Here is a 22,838-nt window from a genome sequence, read left to right on the forward strand (position 1 = left end):
GAACCCTCATCAAGCATGTATCAAGTAGGCCGACAAGGCAGCATATTTGCAAACATCATGAGCACGAGGGTAGACCACAGGCTGGCTAGCTTTAATGACACTGCGGACAACCTGAGAACATGAGCTCTGGAACAGAGGAACAGAGAAATAGGACCCACCCACAATGAGTCCACCAAACCAGAACCCACAGCTCAAAGTTAGCAGAGTAAAGCCTCCACAGACAAAGTGCATGATACACCCCCAGCCGACCAATCAAGCTTCCACAACCAAAGGACCCCTCCAGAAGCCTGCCATCTCGTTCTTTGCCAGAAAAGAAGGAACAGGCTGCAAACAAACAAAACAACCCCAGGACCAAAAGAACAAAACCCCTAGCACCGGAGGAAAGCATGAAGATCTCTCACCCGACTGCTGAAGCCAAGGAAATAAAAAAACAATACCTGATCGAAGGGGCCACAATAAACCGAGAGGGAAGAAAGAAAAGGCAGAACATGATCCAAAGACCAGGCAGGCTCAGGTGATGCATGAGGAGGCCAGAGGTGACAAGGCACAAGAAAACTTGCAAAACAGGTCAGAAATAACATCCTGAACACAAGCAGAAGTGGCTCCGCCAACACCACACGATAAGAAGTAACAGCAACACGGGTTGAAACAGAAGGAAGACGATGAAGGGAGAGAAAAATGAAAAAAAGACTGCCGAGAAACCTCATACTGTCGCTGAGAAAAAGACCGCAGGTGGGACACCATCAAACCAGCCACCTGATCACCATACAAATGGCAATAAAGACGAGTCAAGAAGTCCAGACGCAAAAAGCGGAAGACATGGTCAAACCAGTAGGTACGTCATCCACCTGACCCTCTGAAAGAGGCGGAGCTGCAATAAGATGCCCGGGTCCAGACACTGAGCAAGGAGGACCTGGAACAAAGGCTGGACCAGCTACCAAGGAGCTGAAGAATCATGTTTTCCTTGTACAATTCCAGCTGTGCAACCACCCGGAGCAACACCCGGACTAGGAATAAAAGGTAAACGTACCCCCACCTCGATCAGTCCAGCTGAAAGGAATCCACCGCGATGGCCTCGCAGTCGGAGAACAGCATCACGTGAAGAGGTAGACGCTGAGACCACGCAATCGCAAAGAGGTCCATGCTCCCTGAACATGAACAGAGCAGAGATGTAACCCCTGAGAACTCAGCAGAAGAGTTACTCAAAGCAATTAGCCCCACAGAGCCACAGACTGAGGAAACCCCTCCCCCTTCCCCCCGGCCGGTTGAGACAATGAACCACAGGGAAATACAGTCTGAATGGAGCCGAATCACCGAACCCTGAGGAATCGGAACTCTTCACAGCTCCTGTCACATCGCCACAATCTCCTTCACTGTGCTGAAAGCTCGATGAAGAGAACACCAATGACCCTGACCAGACTGGTGAGCACTAGTCACAAAGCCCCAGCCTACAGCCGAGGCATCTGTGAACATAACAGGCGAAGGTGCCAGGGCACTGAACCACAAAAAATCCGAAGAGGCAGCTGGTGCGCAGCAACCAGCGAAGGAACACTGGGAAATGAACCCAGCGATCTCAAGAGCTGCAAACGGAGCAGATGCAAAATCCACCCCAAACACAAGCCACAGCAGCTCCACCAACGCCACACAATAAGAAGCAATAGTAATCAACATGAGATGCCGGTTCAAAAAGAACCAAGAAAGAAAGGACAACACCACCTGCACAGACACCAACAACACTCCGAAGAAAAGGGAAATTGCGGAAAACCAACAGAAGACTTCATACTGTTGCAGAGACAAAGACCCCAGGTGGGACACCATCAAAGAAGTCACCTGATCACCATACAAGTAGCGATACACCCACATCAGAAAAACCAGACGTGAAGAGCGGAAGAGTAAGTCGAACCAGCAAGGTACCTCACTGCCCCAACCTGCTGAAAGAGGTGGAGCCGCCGAAAGTCTCCCAGGTTAGGACACTGAGCAAGCAGCAACTGAAACCATGGCTGGGTCAGCCGTCATGGAGGCCAGTAGAAGCACCCTCCCCAGATAGGATTCAATCGGAGCCAAAACCCAAAGCAACATCTGGACCAGGGGATACAAGGTTGAAATGTAGATTTGATAGAGCCCAATAGGCTCCATAATCTGTATGCCAGTTGATTGATAGTTGAGAGGTGGGACCAAAGAGCCAAAGCTCAACCCCTGCAAGCACAACTAGGCGAGTACAATTTGGAACCTCGAACCTCGTAATGCACCCAATGTGGGGAAGAAGAACCACTCAAAAGAGGCCGGGTCCATTACCAAGGCGTATACCAGGTTACACAGGAGGTACGCACCATGGGCCTCCCAAGCCTCTGCCTGGGTAACCCAGGTTACCTTCTGGGCTTCCACAGAAGTACTGTGAGCACATGAGGGGGAACAAATCCCACATGACTAGGTTATAGCTGTCACCAACCCAACAAGCAGTTGGTTACAAGCACATGAATTTTTCTAAGTTAAGAAAACTAAGTTAAAAAAATCATGTGCTTAACTAGGATAAGCACATGATTTTTCATGGTTATTGAAGAGTCAAAAACTTCATTCCTACACATATACACACAAAAATCACATTAACGTGATATATATCAATGAGAAAATACACTAGGGAAATGAAATGGGCACGAACCTACCTCATTGCCCTACATTAATCACTTTAATATGATTTCTGGGCGTTTCTGAAGTTGGGATGTAAGGTGTAGGAGCACTCTGCCGTTCCACCCGAGTGCTTCTGGGTCATACGTAAAACCTGAACTGGCTTCAGTACAACTCCAGACTGCCAGTGATTTCAGTAGAAATACAGTTGTATGACTTACAAGTCAGCGGTGGTCTAGTGGTAGAGTATTCAACTTGGCAATGCCAAAGTCGTAAGAAAACTAACTGCCTTAAGGTGAATCACACTTTTTATATTTATATATATTTATATATATTTATATATATTTATATATATTTATATATATATATACACACACACACACAAGAGTTTTTACATTCATGTAAAGCCAATAACACGCATAGCATTCGGGCCGGTCCTTCATCTTAATTTTAACAACCAGGTACCCATTCAATGCTGGGTGAACAGAGGCGTACAGTTAAGGATTGGCATTAGTCAATCCTCTCCGGCCAGGATACGAACCCAGACCAAATTGCTCGTGAAGCACTGGGCAAGTGTTTTACCACTGTGACAGCAAGTGCTGCAAAACTTTTTATGACACCAAGTTTGTTCCCATCTTGAGTACACACTACTCCTGATGGCTTTATCACCCCCCATATTTATCAGAATTTTGGACTTATCTCTAGTCTTGATCAATTTTAGATAGATTGGTCTGCACATCAAAGCCTTCAACACCACAAAGATGTTGGCGGACTTACTGTTATGTAAAGGCAAATGTTCTCAAGGTTCCCCATCAGTCCTAACTTCGCAGAAAAACAGAAGTTGGCAATCACAATACAAGGCGCTCAGCAATCAGCAGCCTTATGCTGGCTGTGCCTTTATCAAGAACTTCACTCCATCAGAGATACGTACCAATACTATCGTAGCAGATGTTAACCAAACTCTGTACAGTGGTGCTGGTGCCTGGCGGAGAAATCTTGGCCGAGTGTACCACAATAGCAGTAAAACCCAGACCAAAGCACGGACCATTCAGGACTTCCATTACTAGTGTCCCCCAGAGAGGACCATAAGCGCCCACAATTGCTAGGCCCATAAGACGGATGATGTACAGGAAGAAGACGAGTGAGGTCAGGTAGCCAGCACCAAGTCTTCTCAAGATCCAGTCTGGAATGGAAAGCAGCCACAGAGATGCTGATGAAAGTGATACACTGGTAATTGCAGAGATTTTAAGTGTCGCTAATGGGGCAGTGATATACAAGAACAAAGAATAAAGAAAACTGCAGTCTTATTATTATTAAACCATACAAGGCAGCTCCTATTTATATCCCACCAAAATTATTCATATATGTGTCTAGCTTTATAAACAATCTTATAAACAACCTTAGCCTTCAAACAATCCATCAATCCCAAATCTTTTATGTTTCCATGTAGTATGTTCCATAAATCAACAACTCTGTAATCAAATAACCAGTGTTGTTTTCCCCTTCCCTTCCAAACCAGTGTTTATCTCCTCAATCTAAACTTCTTGCATTTCTATCCATTATAATCTTTCAAGTTCTATAGAGTTCTATTTCCCCCTCCTGGGGAGGGGGGAGCTGCGCAGACATGCGGCGCAGCTCATGTGAAGTCATGCTTGTCTGGCACATAATGCTGCCACTCTGAATTAGGCTGAGTATTGAAATTGATATATACCTGTAGCAGGCAGATCATTTTTGTTTCAGGGTTTTCTTCTTGCTCGTGATTCTTCTTTCTTATTGCTCACAGCTATGAAAGCTGTATTGATTACTTCTTGCACCACACACATTATCCTCCAATGTTTGAACCAAGGTGTGCACACATCCTGATATTTGTATAGATACTGTAATCCACAATTTTTTTAAACTAATGGATGCATAGGGGTTTCAATCAGTTATTTTGATCTTTTAGGTTGTAGATTGCATAGGTTAACCAGACAGTCGTCTGTTTTGATTCGCATACTATTCTGGATGCTTTCCCAATCGATGGCAATTATGACATACTTTTAATGTAAAGTGTTTATAGGGCATTGTTACCTGCACCTCTCTGAGGGGGCCAGGTTCTGGCTCATGGTTCCCGGTAGACAAAAGGACTCCTGTGACTGATGACCCCAAACTAATATAGCACACTTCAGCTTGGATAGCTTCAGGGAGCCTACAGGGCTCCCCACAGAAACTAGCGTTGAATATAATGAAACGCCTCTTTCTGGATGAGCCTCAGTGGCTCCCTGAAGCTATCTCAACTACTACAGTATCTTCAGGTTATCTTGAGATGATTTCGGGGCTTTAGTGTTCCCGCAGCCCGGTCCTCGACCAGTCCTCCACCCCCAGGAAGCAGCCTGTGACAGCTGACTAACACCCAGGTACCTATCTTACTGCTAGGTAACAGGGGCATAGTGTGAAAAACTCTGCCCATTGTTTCTCGCCGGCGCCCGGGATCGAACCTGGGACCACAGGATCACAAGATGGGGTTACCAATAAAGCAAGCGAACTGGCAGAAAGGGCGCAAGAAGAAAACCCTGATGTAATTGGACTAACGGAAACAAAATTGTCAGGAGTCATAACAGATGCTGTGTTTCCAAAGAACTACAATATAGTAAGGAAAGAGAGGGAAGGGAGAGGAGGTGGAGGAGTGGCCCTGCTGATAAGGAAGGACTGGAGTTTTGACGAGATGGAAATTCCGAGCTGTGACGGATTCAGAGATTACATAACAGGAACTATAACAATGGATGGACCTAAGATAATAGTGGCAGTCATTTACAACCCTCCCCTAAATGACAGAAGACCTAAACAGGAGTTTGATAGGAACAACATGGCAACCATTAATATAATAGAGAGCAGCTTCAGTTGCCTGCAGGAATGGCTCAAGACTCTTAATCATGGGCGGCGATTTCAACCATGGGAAGATAGACTGGGAGAATGGGAACCCACATGGAGGTGCAGATACGTGGAGAGGTAAACTCTTGGAAGTGGCAACAAGGAATTTTCTGAGCCAGCATGTCAAGGAACCCACAAAAGTGAGAGGCAATGATGAACTAGCTAGACTCGACTTGATATTCACCCTGAATGAGTCAGAAATAAGGAAAGTCAAAGTTGAAGCCCCCATAGGAATGAGTGATCACAGTGTACTGACCTTTGAGTACTTGGTGGAGGTAGGGATAACCTATCCAAGGATGGGATCGGAGGGAAAAAGACTGAATTACCGAAGAAGAAAATATGACGAGATGAGGAACTTCCTCAGGGGAATACCATGGGAAACAGAACTTAGAGACAAGAATGTGCATGACATGATGGATTTTGTCACCCAGAAGTGCCAGGAAGCTGCAGACAGGTTTATCCCCGTCCAAAAGGAGAAAAATGAAAAACAACAGAAAAACTCATGGTTCAGCCAGGAATGCAAGGTAGCGAAGCAACTAAGTAAAAGAACATGGAGAAACTACAGAAATAACATAACACCAGAGAGCAGGGAGAGATACCAGAGGGCCAGAAATGAGTACCTCAGCGTGAGGAGGGAAGCAGAGACACAGTTTGAAAATGACATTGCGAGTAAAGCCAAGACCCAACCAAAGCTGCTCCACAGCCACATCAGGAGGGAAACAGCAGTGAAGGAACAAGTGATGAAGCTGCAAAAAGGGAAGAACAGATACACAGAGAATGACAAGGAGGTGTGTGAAGAACTCAACAAGAGATTCCAGGAGGTCTTCACAATAGAACAAGGAGAAGCCCCCTGCACTAAATGAGGAGACGGCAAACCAAGCAACCTTGGAGGAATTTGACCTCACCAGTGATGAGGTCAAAAGGTGTCTGCTGGAGCTGGATGTGACAAAGGCTGTTGGGCCTGACAGAATCTCACCATGGATACTAAAGGAAGGTGCAGAAGCACAAAGTGTGCCACTCTCTATGGTGTATAACAGGTCACTGGAAACAGGAGACTTACCAGAAAGTTGGAAGACAGCTAACGTGGTTCCAATATGCAAGAAGGATGACAGGCAAGAAGCACTGAACTACAGGCCAGTTTCCTTAACTTGTATACCATGCAAGGTGATGGAGAAGATCGTGAGGAAAAGGCTCGTAGAGCATCTGGAGGGAAATAACTTTGTAATGCACCACCAACATGGGTTCAGGGATGGTAAATCGTGCCTCACAGGTGTAATAGAATTTTATGACCAGGCAACAAAAATTAGGCAGGAAAGAGAAGGGTGGGCCAACTGCATTTTCCTGGACTGCCAGAAAGCCTTTGACACAGTACCCCATAAAAGGCTGTTAAAAAAGTTGGAGCAACAGGCAGGAGTAAAAGGGAAGGAGCTCCAGTGGATAAAGGAGTACTTAAGCAACAGGAAACAGCGAGTAACGGTGAGGGGGGGGGGAGACATCAGAGTGGCGAGATGTCACCAGCGGAGTCCCACAGGGCTCAGTACTTGGACCCATCCTGTTTCTAATATATGTAAACGATCTTCCAGAGGGTATAGACTCATTCCTCTCAATGTTTGCTGATGATGCAAAAATTATGAGAAGAATCAAGATGGATGAAGATAGACAGATTACAGGATGACCTGGATAAACTGGAGGAATGGTCTAGAAAATGGCTGCTAAAGTTCAACTCAGGAAAGTGTAAGGTGATGAAATTAGGCGAAGGGAGCAGGAGGCTGAACACAAGGTATCATCTGGGAGGTGAAATCCTGCAAGAGTCAAATAGAGAGAGAGATCTGGGGGGTTGATATCACACCGAACCTGTCCCCAGAGGCCCACATCAAAAGAGTATCATCAGTGGCATATGCTAGACTGGCCAACATAAGAACTGCCTTTAGAAACTTGTGTAAGGCATCTTTCAGAACCCTGTATACCACTTATGTAAGACCAATCCTGGAGTATGCAGCTTCAGCCTGGAGTCCATACCTAGTTAAACACAAGACAAAGCTAGAGAAGATTCAGCAGTATGCCTCCAGGCCCGTCCTGGAACTGAGAGGAATGAGCTACGAGGAAAGGCTAAAGGAGCTGAACCTCACATCCCTGGAAAACAGAAGAGTAAGGGGAGACATGATAACCACCTATAAAATTCTCAGGGGAATTGACAGGGTGGACAAAGACAAACTCTTCAGCACGGGTGGGACACGAACAAGGGGACACAGGTGGAAACTTAGTATCCAGATGAGCCACAGAGACGTTAGAAAGAATTTCAGTGTCAGTAGTTAATAAATGTAATAAATGGAATGCACTAGGCAGTGATGTGGTGGAGGTTGACTCCATACACAGTTTCAAGTGTAGATATGATAGAGCCCAGTAGGCTCAGGAACCTGTGCACCAGTTGATTGACAGTTGAGAGGCGGGACCAAAGAGCCAAAGCTCAACCCCGCAAGCACAATTAGGCGAGTACAAGTCCAGTGTGCTGTCCGCTCGACCGACCGGCTCCCCAGTAAGTCACATTATCCACGGGGTTCTGTAGGCAGCTAGCTGACTGCTGCCAACTCTCATCACCATGCTGACAGCTTACATGTGATGCCAATTTTCAGTCCAGTGGATAATATATTCTACTTTTTATTACACTCTTCAGCATTATGACTGCCACAGTAAGACATTTTCTTAATAAAAAGGCCAATTACAGTGTTGATAATACAATAATTACCAATGTATCATTTCATCGAACAACCAACCAGCACTGTTCCAACACATGTTGACTTGTGGTTTGGAAATATTTTGCTTTATATTTTTTTCTTGCAACTTTGTGTACGATTTCGAGTTATTATTGTCTGAATAATATTTGTATAATAATTGTTAGTTTTAAAAATATTTCAGTTTTTAAATCTTCTCATATGTTAATAATGTTCAAAGCTAAATCAAGATTCCTTTAGATAATGATAAATGTTATTAACACATGGCATAATTAGAAAAATCATTTTGAGGCAATGGAGTGACTTGAACCAGCATTCTGGGCTCCAGTTCGGAGCCTCCAGAACCTCCCAATGAATTCGGTAGAGTTCCGGGTTATTCGGCTTCTGTCCCACTGTTGCGAAGTGGGTGAAGGCATGTGTCTGAGAACCACCAAAATGCCAGTTCAATTCTCTCCAATGCCTCAAAATTATTATTTCATTGATACATCACACCATTGTGATTTCTTTGTGACATGGCATAATAATAATATCTCTTTGTATAGTTGTCAATATTTCTTTAATTATTTGTATTATAAAACAACTTGTAAACAATTATGTCATCTTAAAGTTTATTTAAAAGTTTTTAAGCACTTTATAATTGTTTACACCTGGTTAATATACAGTATATACACCCGTTACCCATGTATATACATCAATGGTGGACCATGGATGTTGTTAACACAGTTGCATCCCGATGCTCAGTCTCGGCCAGCATTGTTCAATGGAATATACAGTACTTGTACATGCTGAACAATGGAAAATATTCTACTGAACAACTTGCACTGAATGCAATTTGTTAAAATCATCCAGGAATTCATCAGAGCGTGGTTCATTAGAGCAAGGATCCACTGAACTGTTTAATCACAAATACCAAACTGTAAATATATCCACATAGGAAAACTTTTACAATGCACTCACTATTTATAAGCATAAAAGGAACCTCTGCGGAACACTGGACGAAGATGGTCATTCCCTGGAGGAACTTCATGTAGCCCATGGCGTCTGTGCCCCGAGCCATGTCCTCCTGCATGCTGGAGGGAGGGGAGGAGCAACGGTAAAGGGAATATTGCAATCAATACCATTATGGTTAACCACACCCCTTATTTAACTTATAACACAGACATAGAGGGAGAACAAGACATATATAAATGGCTGAATATAAAAAGCAGTCTAATTAATAATTACAAAGGCAAATCTGCCAATAAACATTCCTAGGAAGATTTCATTTTTGTTGTTGGGGACTGGAAATCTATATTTAGGCTTACTGAGGTTCCCCAGGATGCAAACCCCATATGTTCCCTAAGTTGCATATACTTATTTTACTGTTTAGTGAACAGAGCTATCAGGTGAAATATAACATGCCCAACAGTCTCTGCCCTGCCCAGTTATTGAACCAGGATCCCTCGGTTGTGAGCCGAGGATGTAGACCACTGTTACAGGTCACCCATTCCCCCTATGAACTGTACTGTATTAAACTGCTCCCATAGACATGGAAAGGACACTAATTACTGTAATTCAATTTTGTGGCCTCATTTATGTGAATTTCACCTCTACATGTACTATAAACTATGCAGCTATGTATATGAATAATATTACAGTAATAATAATATTAATAATGATAATATTCATAGTGTTAGGGGATAGGCAGCCAGTGTATATATACAGTATACATGTCAGGCTTACATTGAGGTATCCCCCCTCTCTCCCACAAGGTGGAACTGCTGACCCTTTCCCAGGATGCAGCCCCTCAACAACCTGACTAAATCCTGTTTACTGTTAGGTGAATAGGAAAATTAACATTTTCGTGCCTACGGCATGCGCACCGCCAACTTCGAGGTCACGCCCCCAACGTGCGGGCAAGAGCGTGGCGACACTCAAATGTGTATACTCGTTTCATTTTTCTCATCTTAATTCTCGTGCTACGTCATTTGTTTTGGTATCATTGTGTTCACAATAGAATTCCCTACAGGTGTATATGCATATAATTTCCAAAAGCCTGGAGTGACTCTCAACAGCAAAGAATAAAGTTGGCAAAAGTTACCCGTGAGCGCACAAAATCAGTAAAATGTGTACAGTATACTCGTTTCAGTTTTCTCACTTTAATTCTCGTGCCACATCGTTCATTTTGGTATCATTGTGTTCGCAATTAAATTCCCTACAGGTGTATATGCATATAATGTCCAAAAGCCTGGCGAGACTCCCTGCAGCAAAGCTTAAAGTTACCCGTGAACGAGCACCAATTTGCATACTGCAACCTAATGTGTATACTCGTTCAGTTTGATAACATCGATTTTCGTGTTACGTCGCTCGTTTTGGTATCAAATTGTTCGCAATATAAAGGTGCGTATTTTAAAACTAGTCCCAAAATAATAGAGCAACAACTGGAATTTTAACAAATATTTCAATTTTGGACGCTCACCATCACAAAATTATTTATATCATTCCAGTGTTCTGACATTAATTTTCGTGTTACATCTTTCATTTTGGTATCAAATTGTGCTCACTCTAAAGGCGCTCATTTTGAAACTATTCCCAAGTCGATCAGATAAAAAATTAATTTTATACAAATATTTTTGTACTGGACGCGACCACATTCCAAGGCTAGGAAAAAACCAGCGTTGAATGTAATGAAACGCCATTTTCTGGGTGAGCCCCGGAGGCTCCCTGGAGCTTATCGGGCTAATGTGTGTTATGTTAGACCGGGACATTAGCTAAGGAGTTCAGACCTACCAGGGACCAGCGCCAGAACCTGGCCCCTTCAGAGAGGTTTCAGGGAGCAATGGCCCTGGAAAACCCCATATGGTTGGGGGTTTTCCTTATCTGCCATCGACCGGGGTTAGGCACCCAGAAAGGTAGGCGTAACAAAACAAACCCCACATGGTAAGAAACTACAACAAAAACCGAACAGAGAGGTAGAAAACTCCCTACAATCCCAAGGAAACAAGCAAACAAGCAAACATCACACTTTACTGCCGCGCCGATCGTCCGCGCAGCCCTCCCCACCCCGGGAGGGGGAGGGGGGAGCCCCGGACCTACCGCGCCGGCTGCCAAGCTCCAGTTCGGAAGCTAAGCTTCAACCAACGCGAAAAAACCGCCGACCGGTGGGAGGGAGGGTTTCCAGGGAGCCTCCGGGGCTCACCCAGAAAATGGCGTTTCATTACATTCAACGCTGGTTTTCTGTGGGGAGCCCCTACGGCTCCCTGGAGCTTCATACCCAAAGAGAAGGAAAAGAAAGGGCTAACCCGGGAGGCGGCCGCCACAAACTCTGCAACGCAAAGCCAAGACAACCTGTCGCAAACCTGCGACCCAAGGCAACAAGAACGCCCAAGAACAGACGCACACATGGATGGGCGGCCAAAAACCTGTGCGACCCACAATTCCCTGCGCCCGAAATGAGCCCGAGACGTCACCAACACAGCAGCAAATGCTGCAAACGTCTGAACAGCACGGGCGCAAAGACAGACCGCAGTAAGAAGGAAAACACTGCGGACGACCCGGGAGAACACAGGACGCACCCCCCGGCCAAACCAAACAAGTACTAATACCCCAAGAACCCCTCCGGAAAGCAGCCGTCTCGACCGTCGCCAGGACAGAGAAAGGCTGCACACCAATAAAGCTACCACCAGTACCAAAGAGGAGGAAACTAAAACCGAAGGGGCTACCACAAACTGAGGGGAAGAGAAGGCACCCTGAACAAGGACCAGGATGGCTCAGGCGACTCATGAGCAGGCCGGGGGGGAAACAAAACGCGAGAAGACGTAAGAAACGTCATACAGTCTCCAAAACGAAGCTCGCAGGTGGGACACCGTCAACAAAGCCACCTGAACACCATAGAGATGGCGATACCTGCGTCAAAATACCAGACGCGAAGAGCCAAAGAGAAGGCCGAACCAGTCACGGACAGGACCGATTCGGCCTGCTGAAAGAGGCGAAGCCTCAGGAAAAACGCCCCGGGTACGGACACCTATCAAGCAGCGTCTGAAAAGAAGGCCGGGCCGGCCACAGTGGAACCATAAGGACTGTTCTCGTGGGAATGGGCTGCAACTGAGCCAGAACCCGAAGCAACAGCTGGACCGGGAGAAGAGGAACCGGTACCCCCACCTCGACCAGGCCTGCCGAAAGCCTCCACCGTGAAGTCCTCGCAGGTGGGAAGGGCGCCACAAAACGGGCGACGCCTAGACCACGCCGACCCGAAGACGTCCATGGCCAGGAGTCCATAAGCCCAACAGAGCCAACAAAACGAATCGGCGACGACTGGCCAACCCACGAAGAGGAATGAACCGAGACAGCTGTCCACCAGGATGCAGGACACACCCCGGACACGAACCACATGGTTAACCAAACCCCCTGTGGTTCCGGCAAGAACCACCAGAGAACAGTCCAAACAGAGCTGAATGGGAGAGTACCTAGTGACCCAAACCCTCCGAAGCGCAAACCAGACAGCCATGAACACCTGAACCGGGCTGTGAGCCCGATGGACAGACAGACTCCATCAACCTCGGCCGACCTGGTGAGCACTGGTCACAAAGCCCCAGCCGAGAGACGACCCGTCCGTGAACACATCGAGCGAAGGCTCGGGGAGCCGCCAAGGCACGGAACCCCGAAAACCCCAAAGAGGAAGCTGGTGACGCAGCACCAACACCAGATCCCCAAAGGAACCCAAGGAATGCAAGAGGCGGAAGTGGAGTCTCCGTAGGAACCAACCGACGCCGGAGCCAAACCCGACTCCGCGGGCAGATAAGCACGCCGAAGTGCAAACTCCCGCACAACCGCCCAAGCAACCGCTGAGCAACCCGGGACCCCCTCCTGAACAGCCAAAGGCGGGACCACAGCCACAGCAACACTTCTGGAGGGAAGACAATGAGGGGCCCAAGAGCCTGAAACAAGGCCCAGGTCCGAACCCGGGACGGAAACAGAAGGTAAAACCTCCAGATCACCAGGAAACCAAACCCAGCGATCTGGAAAGAACCATCCCCTGGCGAGCAGACAAGCGGACTGACTGGGAGCCCACTCCAGCCAGTCGTCGAGGTAGGCCAGACACCGAATCTCAGACGCAGACAGGGCACTAAGATCCGGTAAAGATGCAAAGAGTATACAAAGTGCCCTTCACAAAATAGGGAATGCAATAAAAACAGCAAACCTGAAGCCCCACCACCAAAGCATTGTATGACAACCATATGAAGACATATTATGACATATGACAATCATTATATGACAATATGACAAGTATAATCAAGGCATTATATGACAAAGAGTGCCGGGAAGACGGGACACCACGAGAGTAGCTCACATCCTGTAACTACACTGAGGTAAGTACACATAGGGAATTACCAACCGTGCTAGCCCCAGAAAAACTGGAGAGGAACGTGCCAAGAAGTGACCTGGAGGTCCAGGTCCACCATCCATGCACCCGGCCCTAACAGAATCCGAACAGGAGACAACAGTCCTCCGAGCAGGGGAGAGGATCCAGGGCGCAGACGGAAGTAGTCCAGAAGAACTGCAGACTGGAAAAACTCATGACTGCAAAGAGCAGACGGGAAAAGCTCATGACTGCAAAGAGCAGACGGGAAGCCCAGAAGGATGGGGCGGATCGACCACGCCCCACGCACCCACGAAGAGGAAATGACGAAGCGCAGGGAAGAAGCCCACCCCGCCAGCTCTGAACCCCCCCCAAGGGGGAGAAGCCGTCCTCCGACGCCAGCAGAGGCCGGAAGACAACCCAAAGCGCCCACCAACAGCGGGACCAAGCGAGAGGCAACAGAGCAAGCTGCTCCCCCAGCGCCCAGTCAACAGAGAAGGGAACAGAACCCCTTCAGAAAGAAAAAGTACACTACCGAAGTCATGAGGAGAGACTACGGGAAAGAAACCACACTTCGCTGGAAGAGGAAGTGAGGGGAGACCTGATCACCACATACAAGATACCCAAGGGAATCGACAGGGTTGAGAAGGACAGGCTATGTAACACAAGGGGCACACGCACTAGGGGACACAGGTGGAAACTGAGTACCCAAAAGAGCCACAGATAGAATTAGTTTTTTTTTTTTTTTTTTTTTTTTTTTTTTTGTGAGTGTCAGAATGGGAACGGGAAAGCACTAAGAAGTAATGTGGCGACTCCTCACACAAGGAACGAGGCTGACCCCCATACAATGTCACATGTAGACATGACAGAGCCCAAGAGGCACAGGAACCGATACACCTGTTGACGGACGGTTGAGAGGCAGGACCAAGGAGCCAGAGCTCAACCCCCACAAGCACAACTAGGTGAGGACATAGTGTAAAAGCACAAGCCGCCGACTAGTGGCAAAGAGCACTACGCCGGCCAGGCAAAGAAGGCACAAAACTGCATCAAAAGGCCCACCTCGACAGCAAAACCACAAAGTCCCAGCACAACCACAACATGTGCCAAGACCCAAAAAGCTCAGTCTGCAAGCCAGGAAGACCCCGGAACCCCAAAAGGCAGAACCGGGTCACATGAGGAAACAAAGTCCCCTGAACCCACAAAAGGGGGCCCAAGAGGAAGAAACCTCCAGAACGAAACCAAGGAACCCAAAGGAACCCAGAATCGAACCAGGGGGAGCCCAAACCACCACATTTGCCAGCGGAGAACACCACTAAAAGGCAAAGCACAGACCCCAGCAGAACGCCCTGGGAAAACGGTCCCAACAGACCGAAAACCGAGGGGCAAGGTGTGGGAGCAAGCATACCAGCCAGGGGCACTGAGCCTAAACCCAGAGGCTCAGACCCAAATCAACACCCAAACGTTCCCAGAGAAACAGGCAACGGCAAGAAAACACCAGAAAAACAAAGAAACGACAACAGGAGAACAAAAACCCTGCAAATTTTTTGAAAACTCACCAGAGACGCTCGCTCGCACACCCAGGCGCATGTAAACAAACCGCAACGCCGCCCTGGTGGCCACGCCGGGAAACCGGCAGACGAAAATGGCCGCCAGCAGGGGCTGTGACTGACGCTTAATACACAAAAACACGCCAGCAAATGTGGGAAGCTAGCAGACTGGAAGGGCGAAAAACGACGCCCAACAGCAGAAAAACCCCTGAAGGGGCAAAACCGCCCCAGAACTGCTAGTAGGCATCCCCCACAGCCCCGGGAACCAACAACAGAGGCCCCGGGGCAGAGCCGTCCTCCAAGCCCTCCGCCCTGAAAGAAAAGCAAGAGCCCATGGGAAAGGCAACAAGAAAGGGCCGCTGGTAAGACCCAGAAGCCTTGGCAGGAGGCACAGGCTCAAACCTCCGTCCCCAACCCGAACGGGGCATCCCCCGAAAACCGCCCGAGTCTCTGCCGCAACTGAACCCCGCCCCGACCCAGAAACACGCAGACGGTCCGGAGCCGGGAACATGGAGAGAAAGGGGCGAGCAGCACCTAACCAAACGGGGCGGCCACGGGGCATTCGAGTGGGAAACCAACCTAGCATGTTGCAGCAACCTAACCTAGCTTGCAACACGGATGCCGCCTGTACTCTGAACAGTAATAACATCATGAGAGTACTGGAGAACAAGCAGAGAATCACTCGCAAGACTCCGGGTCAAGGTGTCAGTGACCCAACAGGCAGCATGACGGAGGTAAAAATGGCGACTGTCACCCGGAGACAAGGGAACAGCAACCAACGATCCCGTACAAGACGGGTTGGAACCCGGAAGACACAGTCAATGGTCCCCCGAGCCCCGACAGGGGTTTCCAGGGCCCGTAGGGTAACAACTACGGGAAGCCCGGGCAAGGTGTTGCTAACCGGTTTAGAAACCCAAACATAACAAGAGGGTAGATTATAGCACTGAAAACCCCTCGAGACGTGTACAAGCACGGGGGCCTAGCAGAGGGCCGCCAAACACTACCAGTGGAACTATAACCACCTTAGGCAGACCCCCACCAGGCAAGAAAATGAAAAACAAAAGAAAAACCCCGCAAAAGTACACCGTCTCCAGAGGCAACAGAAACCGGCCGCCGCTTAGGTGGCAGGCTGCGCAACACCTTGACGCCCTAACCAGCACAATACCAATCCCTACCCAGGGCCAAACAAGGGCCCCAAGCCCCAGCTGGCCCCAAGGGCGAGGCAAATGCCGAGCAGCAAGAACCTCTACGGGAATGGTTCCCGAACGCCCCAGGGAAGATAACCCTGTAACGCAAGGGCAGTACTCACAGGGCGCTTAGGGAAGGCAGCCACTAAGCACATGCAGCCCCGGCACTGATGAAGTACTCCTGGCCACCGCACACCACAACACACGGCAGTGAACGCCACACAAGGCAAACACCGCCCAGGAAACTGAGGCCAGAGAAGCGTCAATCCCGGTTGACATTAGCGAACGAACTGGAGCTTGGCAGCCGGCGCGGTAGGTCCGGGGCTCCCCCCTCCCCCTCCCGGGGTGGGGAGGGCTGCGCGGACGATCGGCGCGGCAGTAAAGTGTGATGTTTGCTTGTTTGCTTGTTTCCTTGGGATTGTAGGGAGTTTTCTACCTCTCTGTTCGGTTTTTGTTGTAGTTTCTTACCATGTGGGGTTTGTTTTGTTACGCCTACCTTTCTGGGTGCCTAACCCCGGTCGATGGCAGATAAGGAAAACCCCCAACCATATGGGGTTTTCCAGGGCCATTGCTCCCTGAAACCTCTCTGAAGGGGCCAGGTTCTGGCGCTGGTCCCTGGTAGGTCTGAACTCCTTAGCTAATGTCCCGGTCTAACATAACACACATTAGCCCGATAAGCTCCAGGGAGCCGTAGGGGCTCCCCACAGAAAAGTGGACGTGAGCGGTGTCTAAAGAGAGCAATAGTGTTAAGCTATAGGAAATGCACCCAATCATTTATGTCCTGCCCCATGTTTGAACCCGGAATTCTTGATTTCGAGTCGAGAATGAACATGACTGTACTACTGTAAGAATGTACATACAGTACAAAGATCATGCGTACTATGTATGAATAAATAATATACAAGAAAGAATGTATAAACAAAGGTCATGCACACACACACAGCAGCCGTCCTAGTCATCTGAAATTGATTTATCTACAAGTTCAAGTTAACTGAAAGCTAGACAAAAGTAATAACCCTGAATATGGTCATTTCAGATATAGATTATATTATATCGCTTTTCATGTGAAGGGCTTTTCTAATTCATGTGAATGCCTTTTGAAGAATATTCTTTTTAAATACAATATTTTAGTGAAAAGAAATGTTGAGATAATAGTAAAATCAAGTGTTGGAATGAAACTGCTTGAAAGACATTAGTAACCCCGAGAAAACTAGGCAAACAATCATTGCCACTGTGAAAAAATCATTAGAAAGTTCTCTTTTCAAAACAGTAGTAGACGGTTGGAACAAGTTTAATGAGAAAGTGGTGGAGGCCAAAATCATCATTAGTTTCAAAGTGTCATGTGACACAGTGCTGGGAAGACGGAACACCACAAGCATAGCTCTCATCCTGTAACTACACGTCGGTTATTACACAAAGTAAACATTCCAGCCATAATGTGCCCGACTGCCACCAGATGACAGCCCAGATCACTTGGGGTTCCTGCTAGCCACCCATCCCTTTCAAGGACCCCCTGGGGGAAGGAGACTGGCTGCTTAAATTGTCTGTAAATGAGCATGTAGACCAGGCACAGGGAAATTATCGGCATTAAACAAACACCGACCTGTAGTCTGAAGCAATCTGTGAAGACAGACCTATGCACTCTACACAAGAACAATCACTTATGTGACCCAAAGTCACTCTTGGCAAAAGCACTGGGCTCTACTGCACAAGAGGAAATGCCAGAACCCTGCATGACATGGGCTGCCTTCTAGTCACAGTTACGATTACTAAATTTCCTCCAAGCAGTTGCACGTTTTGAGGCATTTATTCTTTCTACTAGGTTTGTTCATCGTTTTGGATTTATCTCTGATCCTCAAGATTGCCTTGTAGATTATGAAAATGGTCCTGGCTTCTAGTAAGGTCAAATGAGTGTCTGAAGCCTAGTAAAATTCCATAAATCTTTGCAGTCTCGTTGCAATAGCTATGCAAAGCTGAGTGGCCAACCCAGAAATAAAGTTAACAACATTTAATTACAAACTTTTTGATTTTTATTGTGGTGACAATCATAACGTGATGACCATTCGTCATGAATTTGTGTGATCTTTGCTCACTTTAAGATTTTGAATTGTATTTTTGCAGGGTGGTGGGAAAAAAATTTTCTTATACTTTGGCAAGTATAGTAAACAAAAATCTGGATAAGACATGTAGGATTCATTCACAATTATTTCTGATAATCAAGATTCCACTGTGATAAAATGCATGTGTTCTATTACATGAAGATATAACTGGCTACGACACCGTCAAAGAAACCATTCATGACGACAAAGCAGCAAAACATGAAGAATCTAGGCTGGCGCAGGATCGGCAACACCTTCTTTAAGACGTCATGTTCTGTCTTCATCTCTGGAACCTGCCAAGGAAATGAAAGTGTTAGTACAGCACCTGCACAATTAACAAGTTCTTGTATGACACCTGCACAATTAACAGGTGATATTTAGACATTTGCATGGGTAACATGTAAAATTTTAAATAGTATTCTTAATACTTGTTGAAGCAATACTTGTAGATATTATTACTGTACAGCACTACCTGAGCTGCTTCCTAAGGCAAGATCTTACTGTCCAGAATATAGACAGAAAAGTGCTCTTCATCGATGCAAAACATGTCCAAGTATCGTACATCTTGCAACACTCTAGAAAACATTATGCTAACCAATCAACACCTACTAGGTTACTACCATCAACCACTGCCAGGTAGTGGTATTAACACAAAAACAAAGTCATCATGCCCAACCTTATCCAATTCCATTCTGATAGGCCTCAGTTACCAGTTAAGAGGACTGAGTTATATATCATATACATCATATTGTATATGATAACTGACTCATCATATACAACAATGTTTATAAATTTATATTTGTTTGATACTTACCCTTTAAACCTTCAACTGCACCACCTGCCACTGTTGGCTCAGTCAGTCTATTCATTTCCTCCAATTGCTTCCCTCGTGGACCCTGCCACTTGAGTTCGGGTCAGCTTCAGCCCAGTGGTTGTTACGATTTCAGTGTTCTTCCTGGCTTGCAGGCAACCCTATTTTCGGTTTAACAAGGCTTTGGTTGTACCTGAATAATGAGTGTTTGGTCCTGACTTTCAGGCTTCCTTGGGTGATGTCTCTTGAGACTTGTTTCTTGACTACAGTACTCACTCACTCTTCTCCTTTGAGAGGCAGTGGTCTTCTTTCGTGGCTCATCTCATTTTCGGCATGCTGTTCTTACCCAGGTTTTTGTTCTGCTTGTGATTTTGCCTTATGACTGTCTCCCCCACCTCTCTCTCATGCCTCCTTTTTCCTGAGGTGGCACCGGTCCTGTAACATTTCTCTCTGGTTCAATGTTCTCCTCTGATCTACAAATCTGGAGTTTTAGATGCTAGTCTATCACCATTTATATGATGCACAGGTGATTAAGCTGCTAGTTTTCCATCGGTGTGTTTCATCATAGAGGCATTAAGAAGTTTCATGCTACTCTTTTTGTCTATTTTTACCGTTTGTCTTCTGTCTCAGTTCAGGTGGATTTGTCCTGCATCTCATGCCAAACTCGCTGGATGTTTATTCGGTGAGGGCGATTTTCAGATCCCCTACTCCCTGTGCCTCTGTGAGGGTGCCAGGTTTTTTTGGCTCCGATCTCCAATAGCTTATCAGGATTCTTAGATTCCGATGTGACTCGTGTTTGAAGCTATCTCAATGTGTGGTCCCTCCAGAAAAATGATTGAATCTGTCTCTAAAGAGCAGCTCATTAAGTAGGTAACACCAGGCAGCACATGAGGGCTGACAGCTTCCCCAACCCTCTTTCCATGCAGCTAGTGGGTAAGCAGTTAAAGCAAAGATTGGGTTTCCTACCTTATCCAAAGTTTTGCTTGCAGGTAGAATTACGAATTTTTATTTGTGACAACACAATGATTTCTCTGTGCTGGACAGATAATTTTCCAGCCTACCCTCCTCCACTCAAGACCTGTAACTTCAAGTTCAAGAGGTCGTAGATTTAAACTAAGCAAAGCTGCCGAAGAAACATAAGAAAATTCACTTTCGCAAACAGTAGTAGACGGTGGGAAGAAGTTATGTGAAAAGGTGGTGAATGCCAAAACTATCAGTAGTTTCAAAGCATTATGTGATAGAGTACTGGGGAAGACTGAACACCACGAGCGTAGCTCTCATCTTGTAACTACACTTAAGTAATTACACTTAGGTATTTATACGTCAGGACCATTAGTGAAGACTTATGGTGAGAGAACAGGTTGATAGAACCTGGTGAAGAGCCTGACGTGTCTTGTAGACCAGGAGGGCCATATGGATACGTGGCTCAGGAAGCAGCTAAGGGGGATAGCTCAAATTTATACATTACCATTAATAAATTAAACAAATTATCAATTTCAAATATAAGCCTTGAAAATTTATATAATGTAAATAAAAATCATTAATATTGAAATCAATACTGTGACTGTTTATGTATTTCTAGTTGAAAATAACAGTTTTAAGCAATTACAGAGAACCCTTGTGTCTTACCTTAATAGCAGTGCCAGAGATGATAATATCAATGGATCCCATGAGGGCACAGATGAGGAAAGCTGGTGTGTAGTCCTTGGTGAGGGAGGTGCCAGACCACAAGTCTATAAGAAGTCCACTAACAGGGCCCATTAGTCCCCAGCCAGCAGTGCCCCAAACCCGTTGAAATCCATAATTCCCATCCTTCCCTGTGGGGACACAAATTAACATCTAAATAAAAAGACTAGATATGTTTCAATAACATGAAGGTGATCAGGAAAGGTTTTAAAATAAACACATTGCAATGTAGTTCCATTTGCAGTGACTGCAATAATTGTCCGTGGTGCTCATGCCTGTTGAAGCAAGGTACTGTTTGGCGGCGGTCAGTGTCACGCAACATAGGGAACAGAAGCAAAGATCTATCTGCACTTGGTGCATTGAGTGCAAAGTTGCCTTGTGTCCCATGGACTGCTTCACTGATTATCACACATTCGTGCAGTTCTAAGTGTGTTGATAGTGATGTATATGATGTATATAGTCTGTGACTTCATTACACACAGAAATCACAATTGCATGATGCATCAAATGAACAAATTTGATGCTCTCTGCGTCCGAGAGCGTCTGGGATGCTCTCTGCGTCCGAGAGCGTCTGGGATGCTCTCGGACACAGGTTCGAATCCTCGTCACAGCCCTTGTGGATTTTTTTATATAGTCTGTGATAATGTACAGTGTGTAAATAAGTTGTAAATGTAAATAATTGAACATGTACTAAAGAAAATATGAACAATGCTTGTGGACACATTTGCAATACAGGGTACATGTAACAGTTTCTGTGTGTGTTAGTTTCTTTCTTTGAACAGGACGGATGTTCTACTGCCTGAATATTGTAAACTATTTAATAAACATAGGATTATCCAGAAAAAAACAAAAGAAGTGCATTTGTACGAGAAAAATGAATGTAAAAATATTTGTGGCAACTCGCGCTTGTTGAATCTGGCGCGCGACTGCTACCGGGAGTCTACAGCACGGGCGACCACCGAGCTGTGACGTTACACGTCATTTTCTGGACACCACTGCTCCCAAAGTACGTTTGTGCAATATTTTCAACATATATGTTATCAGGGGAGGGTATTTAACCCTTTTGGAAGAACAAAAATTTTTGCAGAGCATTTATTTCCTGCACACAGCGGGAATGTCCTATTTTAAGGCAGCACAGCATGGCGGTTAACCCTTGTGTTGCTAAGGGCTAATTAGCATTTGTCACCCACAGGTGCATACCAAAAAAAAAAAAAAAAAGAAATTATTTTTACTTCTAAACCTGTTAATTTGTGTTCTCTGATCATGGGAAAAAATAATAAAAAAAATCGTAAGTGTCATATATTGCCTGCTATAGGGCGGGGAAGTCTGGCAAAAAACAGGCGCTGACTCAGCGTGCGTCCCAGGCGGTCTGTTCCTCCCCAGCTATCAGGCAGGAGTGGCCACAAAGAGGCAATTGCCTAATTATTTCAATGTCTCCGATTGATTTTTCGTAGTTTTTTTGCTGTAATATTCAATAGTGTGTAGTGTGATATATTTATATAATAAAATGTGTGAATCATCGCTGTACTCAAAACTATGGTGTGCATATTGTTGATTCAATTATGTTCATCAAACAGTGAACAAATACTTTGTCAGTTATTACACTATATACACAGGTTATATATAAGTATCTGCATGTTTTGTTCACCATAACGAACCACTAAGTTGGTATTATGAGTTAAAAAGCAACGAGGAGTGACTGCCACACACCAGCCAGCCACTCGCTGCCACTCACTCCCTCAACACCTCACTCGCCCACATTCTCCTCCCACCATACTGTTTTTGCTTTTATTCATTATGTACAGACGTTATATATAAGTATTTACATGTTTTGTTCACCACAACTGTACAACTAAGCTGATATAGTTAGTTCAGGCACTTAGAGACGTCGCTTCGCACAGTC

General features: G+C 46.1%; 1 protein-coding gene across 2 annotated transcripts in view; it reads right to left on the reverse strand.

The window, feature by feature from the left end:
* LOC123759585 (major facilitator superfamily domain-containing protein 6) overlaps window positions 1-22,838 on the reverse strand; it is a 58,831-nt gene that overhangs the window by 16,003 nt on the left and 19,990 nt on the right. For both annotated transcript variants that reach the window (XM_045744694.2, XM_045744693.2), the window contains exons 6-9: window positions 20,879-21,066; window positions 18,595-18,731; window positions 9,225-9,337; window positions 3,557-3,808 (exon numbers count right to left, since the gene is read on the reverse strand). In XM_045744694.2, the coding sequence (XP_045600650.2) occupies window positions 3,557-3,808; window positions 9,225-9,337; window positions 18,595-18,731; window positions 20,879-21,066 (690 nt within the window). The remainder of the gene's footprint in view (window positions 1-3,556; window positions 3,809-9,224; window positions 9,338-18,594; window positions 18,732-20,878; window positions 21,067-22,838) is intronic.

Source organism: Procambarus clarkii, chromosome 8 (genome assembly GCF_040958095.1).
Source record: "Procambarus clarkii isolate CNS0578487 chromosome 8, FALCON_Pclarkii_2.0, whole genome shotgun sequence".
In the NCBI taxonomy this organism is placed as follows: Eukaryota; Metazoa; Arthropoda; class Malacostraca; order Decapoda; family Cambaridae; genus Procambarus; species Procambarus clarkii.